Below are 12,182 nucleotides of genomic sequence, written 5' to 3'. Positions count from 1 at the left end.
GACTATACTAGTCTGTTCTGCTTAGGTTAACTCTCCAGGCCATTATTATTATTATTATTATTATTTTTTTTACATAGCATAAGTTACGGGACAGACACACATTGATTTTAGGCACGGGGAGATTAAGTGATTTGCCCAGAATCACAGGAAGTGTTGGCGTCGTTACCGAGACTCGAACCCAGATCCCCAGGTCCGAGGTTGAGCGCCCTAGCCTAGGCCAACTCCTCTCCCCTAATTAACTTCTGTTATATAAAATAACTCTCTTTCACGGTTATACATTGGAGCCACGGTCTTGTAGGGTTCAGGTTTTACTTAAAATGCCGTCTAAAAGAAAGCTAGTGTTCCTTTATAGATCTTTGGTTGTTTATCTCATTGGTTTGTTTATATATTTCCCAACCTTTATCAGACTTACCATAAAAAATCGGTTTCGCTATACCAATGGTACTTTCTGGTTCCTCTTAATGTTGGTCACCAGATTTTGTCGGGTCTTTTAGTCAATTAAGACCTCAGGTGCTTGTCAATAAGTAGCAATTATGGACACTGTTTGCAGTTCATTTGAGAATCTGGTGAATTCTGGGTATTGTAGTTTTGTTTTGAGTCCATTGAACTAACTAGTTTAACACACCTAAAACAATGATTTGTAGATGAAAAGTTCGACACTGGAGAAAGTGTCTGTAATGACCTGGAGTGAAATGGTCACCTTAGTTCTAGTAAAGCAACCCTTTAAGCATGTTAGTCGGAGGATCTTAACTAGTCAGATGTAATCAAACAGGTCAGTTCACTTGTGCAAACAGGTTGGATGTTTTCGTTTCTCTAAAGCACCTGAGCTAATTCACACATGGCTCTGACAACACTTTAGACATATGTCTGAAGTGTGGCAAGGCAAAGCAGTCTGCTAACCCCTGCTCTTCTGGTATAAATGGCTACAACCAGTGTCCCTTGCATTTTAGGAGGTCATCATGGGCCCTGTAATACCTGTCCTGACAATTTCTTATATTTTCTTTGCAAACCTATGTCAACACTTCTGGAAATATCACTGTAATTGTTCACTGTGAAGTACATCAATTCATTATCAGTTTACGAATGTTCAATAAACAGCAGGCATCTCTAGTTTCGATATGTTTATTAGTATCTTTCATAATCTGATGATATAGTATTTTTGTTCAGTATGAGCCTAAGATTCAACAGCACACTCTGCTCATGCCTACTGTCTGTATTTCACAATAACCTGATAACAGCCAGCAGAGGCGCACTGGCATATGTCATGCTTACATTTAATTACATTTCATTTAGGAGTTTCATTTGTGCTCTTTAGAATGATGCACTCCCCGTGGTCCCGGAGCTGAGGAGAATCCTCTTTCAGATAAACAGGCTTGCGCCTGCATGGGCCACTCCGTCCCCCTTATTCTTATGACTGCAATTATCTAAATACATAAAAAGGAATTTACTAAACTCCCCAGTGGCTCAGCCATTTTTTGCTCATAAAGCTTCTACAGCAAGTATGAATTAAATGGCGAGTGTTTTGTCAGTGACATTTTAAACGCCAGTGGTGGCAGGAAGGCTAGAGGCAGATACATGAATGTTTGTCGATAATGTGCAGCTTGCTCCTACCTTTTCTGCAGATACTGCGTAACTTTGAAATGGTCATTTATACAGTGGTCCGTGCTCAAATTTAGATTATGAAGGAGAAATTCCTGAATTTTGCATTGCACAAAATTTCTCAACATTTTCCAGTACGTGATTTAATTAAAGTTTAAATTAAAGGTTTGCCCATGTGTTGTAATTGCGGTATTTATGAGACCTGACACACTTGGTATTTTTAAGGGCTTTGTCCTTATTGATTTATTCTTGCAATAAAAAGTATGAACTTCCTAGTAATCTTTTGTTCTTCTCCTTCAGAAATCGAAAGACCAGGACCACCAGGAATGATGCACGCCCCTCAAACAAAGGAGAATACGCCACATGTATGCATTTTTCATAGTTTACTAATATCATATTTGGGGAAGGGTCCGAGAGGGATCATGCTTATTTTCCCGACCGCGTCACCATGTGTAAGAGGTGTGTCACTGATTCATATAGATGTACTTTGTTCATTACTAACCTAGTTAAATATCATTAGGTAAAGGTTTAATTTGAAAGAAATGTCAGGCAAACCTAACTGACATACGTCCTACTCTTCACAAGGGGAACGATCTAATGAAGAGAATGCATGCACACATAAACATAGAGGCATCTTGTCTGAGGGGACTGAGACTCTACGGAGGAGAACCACCTTGACCCTGGCTCCCCCTACATCCCGCCTTGCAGCTTCCTGTCTCCCATACTTCCCCAGCAAGCGAGTGCGTAACTAGGGTAGCCACGCTCCTCCAGGAGAGTGGCATGGGCACTTCCCTATCTCATCCTTATTTTAAACAAATGTATTTATTGGTTTTAATAAAAACACATCAGGTGTACAGCAATAAACAGCACATATTGGTGGGTTAAACATCAGGGCATCATGCGTAAATCGTAGCCTACTAGCACAAAGATTGAGAACGATTATGCTACAGAAATCAAATAGCCTGTCCATTTGCCTAGTTTGTGTATTCGCCCACACCTAATTCAATCTGATCACTCCCATTCAATCCGATATTCAAGAATGCATTGCATAGCTCGCTCCATTGCCTTACACCCTCATCTAGGTTGTCATCTCTATGACTAGCTTTCATATGGGCCTCCGCAGCCAGCGTCCATTCATGAATATCCCTCCTCCACGCATCAACCTCAGGGGCATGCATCCTCATCCAAGTTATTGCTATTCTGGCCTGTGCTAACCCTATAAGCAACTGCAATAGTTTGTAAGCTGTCTTACACTTTTTAGGTTTCCGGACGTGTCCAAACAGGCAGTGCAGGGATGTCAACTCCATGCGGAGACCATTGACACATCACACCACTCCCACTCTCAAGAAACCCAACTGGCTATACTAACTCGCACACATAGAAAATTAAGACATACCTTAACAGGATGTAATCAAATAATTCTTAAAGATTTGACTTTAGACATTTCTTAGACATAGAACAGTTGATTCAGCACAGAAACTTTCATTAATTATTTGTTGACCATTTTAATATAACGTGTACAGATTTATACATAGAATATCAAGAAATATTGTCCCACAATAATATTATGCAAAAACAAAAGTTGATGAACAGAATGCAGAACAATGTCATATATTCAACCCAGTACAGAGATCTGGGCCTAAATCCATCGTTTTTTTACACTCCACACCACCCCAGTTCAGCTGATAGCCAGAAACCGGTCCTAGGATGCTTGATTCCAGTCCAGGGAAGACATGGCTTGGCAGTTCGGGCTGAATTGTTCCCATGGGGTGAATGTATGACATTGTTCTGCATGCTGTCCATCAACTGTTGTTTTTGCATTTGTCACCCCGAGTGGGACTGGTATGCTCAGACGTGAGTCTCGTGCTCTCCACACCACTGGAGTCAAGCTATCCTGGCTGATGACAGCTGATAGCAAGAAACCGGTCCTAGGATGCTTGATTCCGGTCCAGGGAAGACATGGCTTGGCAGTTCGGGCTGGACTGTTCCCATGAGGCAGAGGGTCAAGGCTGATTTGCATTTGGCCATGTCTGAACTGGGGTGGTGTGGAGGGCAAAAAAACGATGGATTTAGGCCCAGATCTCTGTACTGGGGTGAATGTATGACATTGTTCTGCATTCTGTCCATCAACTGTTGTTTTTGCATTTGTCACCCCGAGTGGGACGGGTATGCTCAGGCGTGAGTCCTGTGCTCTCCACACCACTGGAGTCAAGCTATCCTGGCTGATGACGGCTGATAGCCAGAATGCGGTCCGAGGATGCTTGATTCCGGTCCAGGGAAGACATGGCTTGGCAGTTCGGGCTGGACTGTTCCCATGAGGCACAGGGTCAAGGCTGATTTGCATATGGTTATGTCTGAACTGGGGTGGTGTGGAGTGTAAAAAAAACGATGGATTTAGGCCCAGATCTCTGTACTGGGGTGAATGTATGACATTGTTCTGCATTCTGTCCATCAACTGTTATTTTACCACAATAATAGTATGGCAAAAATATCAACAACTGAAACATTGTGAGGGTAAGTGTGTCTGTATATATATATATATATATGTATAGATTTCTTTATCTTAACTTAGCATCCACATCTTGAAGACCTATATATTGTCAAGTTACATATATATGGCGTAGTAAACCTACATGTAACTGTGTATACTTACTTTAGTGCTATTTCAGAAGTTAGTATTTAAGTGACAATATTTTTGAAGGACCATAGTATATTCATAATTGTCTGGTACTATATCAATTTACAAGACCAGAGAGCATCAACGTGCTTTTAAAAGAGAAAGATTGTACATTTCAGTGTAATATATATGATAGCAAATCGAATTACACAAGCTATAACAAACATTTAGAAGACTATACAAAAATTAATAATAAGGTGCAGATGTGACTGTAATTCAGGACCACAAACAGACCAGTTTTAATATATTAAATTAAAATTATACAAGAAATGTGCAGTAAACTATCACAGAAAGTAATATCTTGTAACAAACTGTAATCCAGTCTAGTGGTGTGTAACCCCGGATTTCAACATGAGCTCCAGATAGTAAGAAAGGGTGGAGTCTCAAAATTAGATACAGGATGCTGTGATGTGTTGAACAAAAATATGTTGTTTTAGTTCTTGGTCTAAGGTGGATAGAGAGGCAGAATTAAATTCTAGACTCTGGGATCACATCTCGAAAAGGTAGGTCTTTTGTTGAAGACTCAGAAATCAAGTAGGATCCACGCAACAAAGTTGGCATGACCATAAAAGTCTTCACATTACTTATCAAATAATGAGTGTGTTCATAGGTTAAAATGTTGTGTACCAGGCATGCAAATTTGTAAGTTAGGCTCCGATCAACAGGAAGGCACCATGGCGAATGGAATACAGAAGTGATATGACCATAAAGACCAATCCAAAAATCAAACGTGATGAAGCATGAAAAGAAGATTTTAGTGCCGTGAGGAGAACTTTTGAAATGCCACAGAGAATAGCATTGCAATACTCAAGTATTGGCAGTAACCAGCTTTTGGGTTAGATTTTAGGAGCCATGCTCCCAGAGAAGAAATTTGATTCTATGGATGAACTGAAACTGATGCTCTGCGCTACTGGCCAAGGTGCTCATATGTTAATTGAAGAGTGAAGCCCAGTAATTTGACATTACTGGTGATGGGCAGAGTGCAGCCTCGATATTGTTTGAATCAAGCCATCCCTGAACTAGGGTAGCTGAGCTGGGACAAAATAGGGAGGAAGTCTGTTTAATTAGTATTGTATTTAAGATGAAGAGCAGTGATCCAGGCTTGTATCCCATTAGGAGTGGGAACAGCTGATGTAATCCTCAGCAAAAATGGATAAACATATATAGTTAGGTCTCTAATCCTCATTGTCACAATACCATTTCATAGAGAGAAGCAGTATTACCCATTTATAGCCCAGCAACAACATTTGTGAGGAATATTTGCTGATTTGTGTGTTTCAACGTATTCTTTGTGCTTCGTTACCACGAGTCACTCCTGTGAGTTAAAGTGGTAAAATCAGTATCAATGCGAAAGCGTGAAATTGGCAGTAATCCGATTATATTTGCTTGCACCATTTCCACATTGCTTTAAATGAGCGTGCACTTGAGTGAGCTGCCCAATGCACTCCAGTTAACCACTAACAACGCCTATGGATATTCAATACAAAACAACACAGTTTTCATCCTCTCAATTACTGTTTTATAGCAATGAAAAGGTAATTACTTACTGTGTCTGTCAAATATGTTATGGACGGTCACGATTGGAACTCTTGGACCTGTGCATAGAAGAGAACAATAAAACAGTGCATCAAAAGATCATGTATTTAATGTTTCACACTTAACATTATGCTTTGAATAATAAATATAAACATGTAAAATTGACAAGATGTTAGCACCTACAGAAATAATGATTGTCACTAAGTGCCACTGCTCAAACGTAGTTTGCATCAATTCAAAAGGTTTCCATGTATGATGCAAATACCATATATAAACAATGTGAGGTTCTATGGTTGTATACAAATACTGATAATGCATATTTCTAGTTTTCTTGCTTTTATAAAACTTTAAAACAAATCTGAATATGAAAGAATTATCCCATTTAATTAATGCCTGGCTATACAAACATTACCCTCTATTCTATTGACCCCCGTCCATTTATAAGGAATTTGGCATTCATCAATCAGGTATTTGAGAAGTGGAAAGAACTTAAAGACTCCACCACTATAGACTGGAAAATAACTGTTTAACATATTTGATTGTGTCAATTGGGTAGAAAACTCGTATTCCTATTTACGGCTCACATGACACATAGTCCACTGCTTGAGTTGACTAGAGCTTTGCAGAATTTGAAATCAACCAGGAAAGGCGTGAGAAGTTAAGACCTTTTGCCCTTCATAAAGTAAAAATGTTTGTAAATTTCTCATTGCTTTACCTGTGGGCGAACTTTTCTGTAAAAAGAAGTTGTTTCAGCAAAAAAAGTAGAACCGATCCCTGTACAAATGCTGTGATCAGGACCGGACTGGCAGTAGCTGGCATAGGGTGTTTCTCCGGTGGGCCGTCAGGTTGGGGACCGGTTTTGGGAATCTGGGGGGCCGTTTTTGTTACCGGGGACGGTTTGTCAGCATATAGGCACCCTGTAACAAAAGCAGCTGCAGTGTTTTCCACGAACCACCCCCCAAAATCCCCACCCGGCCGGTCTGACTCAATTACCAGGGCCGGTTTGCGTTGCCAGTCTTACCCTGGCTGTGATCAACGGCCAGCATTCATCAAAGGAGAGGATGCAGAAAGTGCTGATGTTGAAGGAGGACATAGTGCCTCTTACCATAGTACCTGGCCATACCTTAGTCTGGTAAGGAGTGGGGGTGGACTGGATTGTTGGTGAACCAAATCTCCATTTGTCCTATCAGCCCTCACATCCCGAGTCTGTTCATCTTATCTCACCAGCTCCCCTCAAAAAACCACCCAGAGCCCATTGACTGCTCTGATTATTGCCCAGACTTCCACAACATGAGCTCATATGTTCATTTACAATAGACAATGAGCAACGGTGTCCTTCTTCAGGCCTACAAGGACTACCACCATCTGATTGCTTTGAAGGGCTGAAGAAAGCTGAGGGTGAAAAAAACTAACTGAGTGCGCACATCACCAACTGACAACCACTTGGAAAGTGCAGGCTCATGCTGAAAAACAGCAAACATGGAACATGTTCCGCTTGAGAGGAAACTGACTACTTTACACTAAACTTTCTTTAATGACCCCCAACATTTTACAATCTCTTTTATTCTATATTAGAATTATTATCTGCCATTGTTGATATGAAAAAGTGCTCTCCTAGGCCACGTATCAACTATGTATGCATTAATAACAACAACCCTTCAGATCGGAAAGTGCATATAACAAAACTTATACACCACGCCAAGTCAACGTTTTTGCTGTTTTCTGAAAAAAGTGACTTTAAATGATAATTAAATTTTTTTCACCTCGATAAAATTCTCCATAGATAGCCTTTGGAAATAACATATTCCAACAAAGTTAATCAAACAAACCACGCCATAGCCCTTTTAGAAATTCAAAACAATAGTTAAAAGTCTTTATCTTTATATGCCAATGTGATTATAGACATTGAGAGAGTATATTTGAATACACAGTGTAAAGTAAATACAACGGCAGAGAGGCAGGTCTCTTATCATTAGTAAAACCTTCACATCGGAAAACATATCTAATTTAATTATTTAACAGGACACAGTATGTACACTGCTGTTCCTGGGAACAGATGATAACCGAATTATATGGATCAGCACACACATGTATACCTAGGAGTAAGTAAGGAAGACATTAACCTCTCTAGATACAGAGCGGATAATAAATACTGCAAAACAAAAACATTACAATTGTGAGTGAATTAAAAGAAAAAATAAGCACACCCTTCCAACACAAAACCCAACATGCCTGCCTCCACACACAAACCAAGCGGAAAGAGCACCACACGCATCAGACATGTGCATACATATATATAGCTTGTCCGTAAAGTCTTCCTGCTGCTTTCAGCAGGTTTCCCAGCAGCGGCTACAAGGCTTCAATTCTCCCTGACACTGTTGAAACCAGGGTGGTTGCTATCCATTCACATGGAGTGAAATGGCAGTCCTTGATAAGCAACAATATGTTTCAGGTGCCTTGTAGTCTTCCAACTCCACATGCTGCTGATCTCGCGTACACATTTTTAGAAGGCAAACTCTGACCTAGTCCCAGTCCTACTAGGTCAGATATTACGGCCTCCTTAGCTTGAGATCGGCTTACTTAAACATAAATATCCCTATTCGGATACGATTCTCTTCATGAGCCGGCAAATCAAGTTCCCATAAAATGACAGCCACCTGTAATGGGTGAATGTGATTTCTGTGGGTTTCCTAAAATGTACGCCCGTAACTGACCTTCTCTTAAGTCCAGAATTTCCAATGAACTCACTTCCTGATCATCCCGGCATGATCAGAGAGGAAGACGATGGGTTAGTCCACAATCCACCTGCTGTGCTCTCGGGCTTATCCCCCTGCACCATTCTGCCAGGTGTCAATCACATTGATTTAAATATTTTTAAATCCTTGGGCAGTTTCCCAAGGAAGTAAGGTCTGAGTGCATACCTTGCAAATCCCAAAGCCTCTTCGGAAGAATCCATGTTAACAGGTAACATTTTACAGTTAACTGTAAGGTCTATGCACAGGATTTTTCATTCACAGTTGACTAACTTTTTTTGGGGGGGGGGAGAATTCAACATAAAAAACAATAGCGAAGGTGCCCCAGATAAGGCCAGAGTAGGCAGTGATCACAACTCATAAACGGTGAAGCCTGAGCCGCACAGATTAGGTAAGAGGCTTGCCTCAAGGGTTCACAGGCTGCTCTCGCCCATCTCAAACCAAGGAGATTCTTCTATTTACCGCCCACTCACAGCCGTGCTTGGTACATATTAGGTAGGTCTAGTAAGCTTCAGGACATCTCTAATGCATGCTACTCCTATTTGGATGATGTGCTCCCTTTGGAGGGATTAGTAACTGTTGGAACTGGCCCTTCTTGCAGGGTCATCCTCAAACTTTTTGCTTCTTCCTTTTCCTGACCCGTGGCTGTTGGCAATAGGACTCTGCGCGCTTTACCACTGCTGATCAGTGCTAAAGTGCATATGCTCTCTGTGTAGATTGTTATTCTGATTGGATATACATGTTTGGCATATTTGTATCACAATGAAGTCCCTAGTAAAGTGCACTGGGTGTGCCAGGGCTGGTGATGACAAATGCTACTAGTGGGCCTGCAGCACTGATTGTGCCACCCACTGGAGTAGCCCTAAAATGATGTCTCAGGCCTGACACTGCAGTCCCTGTGTGCAGTTTAGAACTGCCATGTCCTCCTGGTCAGTGTCCCCACTGACCAGGCCTAACCCTTCCCTTTTTTTGCACATCAGTCACCCCTATGGAAGGCCCAAGGTACCCCCCTGGGCAGGGTGCAGTGCATGTAAAAGGTAGAGCATGTACTAGTGCAGGTGACATGCTCTGGTAGTGAATGGCAGCCATTTTCGTTTTTCACTATTGTAAGGCTATCTTGCTCCATAGATTAACATGGGGAATGCTGGCTACAGTGGTTAACAGCATTTCTTCCCATAGGAACTAGATAGGACATAAGTATCTAGTATCCCTGAACTCAGAATTTAATAAAACATCTTTTAGGAAAGGTTGTTTTTAAATCCTGTGTTTGAGAACAGCACTTTTAGAAAGTTGCTGTTCTCTTGTCTGACCCTTCTGTGTGCCTGGGCCTGTTTGTGTATTGACTGTCTGGTTTGAGAGTGACAGGGGCTGGGGATTCCCCAGGAGGCTGGCTGAGTCAGCCTAGGCTGAATGACTGCATTTGCAACTGGAGTGGTGGGCGGAGTTAGCACCTGGGCCTGAATAGGGCTGTGCCTGCCTTCCACAATGCTGGCTCCACCTCCTGCTGGGCGGCTGACGACCCTGCCCCTCACTCTGAAAGGAAGGAAGAAGACAGCAAAACAAAGTACTCAGGAAACACCCAGAACTGGTTTAGACCGGACTCAGGGCCCACATGCACAGAGAGAACAAAGACTTTAGGGGTATAAGTACAGGACCCCTGACAACAGAAAATTAGATCATCCTGGAATCAAGAAGGAACCTCTGCCAAGGAGAAAACTGAAACTGAAGAAGGAAGACTGTCCTGCTGTTGCTCTGCTGGACTGACCTGTTGCTTTGCTGCCAAGGAGAGGGGAAGGACTTTACTGCTGAGCTGTGTCCCCTGTCTTGAAGGCCCCCTGCTCTGAAGTCCCAGGAACAAAAGGACTTCACCCCTAGCTTCCCTGAACTCTGCTGAGAGAGTTCTGTCCTTCCTAGAGTGCTTGATCCAGTTGTGGCGCCTCTGGAAGTTGTACCTGTGCTGGGAAGCTTGAAACTAAGTTTGAGAGACTTTTGAAACTGAAAAGTATCGCATCGCTCGCTTGCGGAGCGCATCCCCGACAGTGCGAGAAGTTTCCCGCCGCTGCGGAGGTCAAGATCGTCGCAGCGGACGTCGCATCCTTCGTTTGCGGGACGCACCAGACCGGTGCGGGAAAGTCGAACATCGCTGCGAGTGTCGTCGCAGAGCCTGTCATCGCAGGGTGAGATCGCCGCACCGTTTGCTTGCGGACCGCATCACGTCGCTGCGAGCATCGTCGCAGAACCATCGCATCGAGGAGCTGCGAGAGAGAGGATCACCGCTGGACCGCGCATCGTCGCCCCAGAGATCGTCGCAGCCCCTACGATATCGTCGCATCGTGCCTTTGCGAGAACAAACTTCCTACGGAACCTACGCACCGGAATCCATACAAGTGGCCTTCCTCCCCATACAGACCGAATTCGTCGCAACACGCCCGCTGCTGCAGCGGGGCTGTCGCATCGCCTCCCCAGGGTCTCAGGAGCAACGCATCGCATGTTTTCCACCGCACCAGCTTCTGCTTTTTGGAACTTTGTTGCAACTAAAAGGTACTGTGAGTAAACGTGACGCAACTGTGAACTTTTCACGCATCAGTAGAGAATTCTATCGTAACGTAGAGAATTCTATCGCAACCTAAAGAATTTTAACGCAACCTTAAGAACTCTTTTGAAACCATATTCTTGAACTGTGTATGTTGGATTTTTGTTGTTTTGGTCTTGTGTCATTTAGATTAAAATACCTTTATTTTTCTAAACTGTTGTGGAGTCAGTTGTGGTGTTTTCACTGTGTTACTGTGAGTGTTGGTACAAATACTTTACGCATTGCCTCTGGTTAGCCTAGACTGCTCGTGCCAAGGTACCTAGAGGGTGAGCAGGGGTTATCTCAGAGGGTTATCTCTTTGCCCTGACTAGAAGCAAGGGTCCCTATTTGGACAGTGGTACCTACCTCTGCCAACTAGAGACCCCCAGTTCTAACAGTAACAATATTCTGGAATATTTGGAGGCCTCCTTTTGTTTTAATTTATGCCGACTTCATTATTTTCTTTGTAAAACCTTTTGTACATGCAAATTATATTCAATGCTTAATTTGTAAAACAATAAGTGCCAGGGCCCTAGTCAGGAGGCCCCTGTAGCTGGCACCATCAATTCAGGGGCAGCTCCTCCACCAGGGCGGAGGTGCGTTGCCCCACTGCTTTCTCGCAGTGCGAGAAGCAGAAACATAAAATGGTAACTTCTTGGTATTGCCATTTTATGATTAGTTCCGGGTGGGCAGGCGGGCGAGTGGGCGGGGCTGCTCTGCGAGCAGGGGAGGAGTGGTGTGCCCTCTCCTGAGGGCACAATGACAGTTTGGTCAGCACTCTGTGGCCGCCCAAACCAGTCATGCGCACTCTGCCCTTTCTTCATGCTGGCTGCAATGCAGCCTGTATGGAGAACATGGCCTCCACATAAGCCCCTGGCTGGGCAGCAACCCCACCAATCACAACGCTGCCATTGCAGCATTGTGATTGACTTAGGGGAGAAGAGGGAGGCTGCCTGTTTCCTGTTCCAGCCAGAGGCAGGAGAGCACGAGCCGGAGCAGAAAAAGAAACATGGGACACTGCCGGCGGACAGGTATGTTTTTTATT

General features: G+C 43.1%; 1 protein-coding gene across 4 annotated transcripts in view; it reads right to left on the bottom strand.

The window, feature by feature from the left end:
• The window catches only part of DPP6 (dipeptidyl peptidase like 6), a 2,254,101-nt gene that overhangs the window by 169,732 nt on the left and 2,072,187 nt on the right, over positions 1–12,182 (bottom strand). For all 4 annotated transcript variants that reach the window (XM_078663245.1, XM_078663244.1, XM_078663246.1 and 1 more), the window contains exon 17: positions 5,824–5,871. In XM_078663245.1, coding sequence (XP_078519371.1) covers positions 5,824–5,871 — 48 coding nt within the window. The remainder of the gene's footprint in view (positions 1–5,823; positions 5,872–12,182) is intronic.

Source organism: Lissotriton helveticus, chromosome 10 (assembly GCF_964261635.1).
Source record: "Lissotriton helveticus chromosome 10, aLisHel1.1, whole genome shotgun sequence".
Taxonomy (NCBI): domain Eukaryota; kingdom Metazoa; phylum Chordata; class Amphibia; order Caudata; family Salamandridae; genus Lissotriton; species Lissotriton helveticus.
The sequence above is the reverse complement of the archived record's forward strand: the minus strand, read 5'-3'. Positions and strand labels throughout refer to the sequence as shown.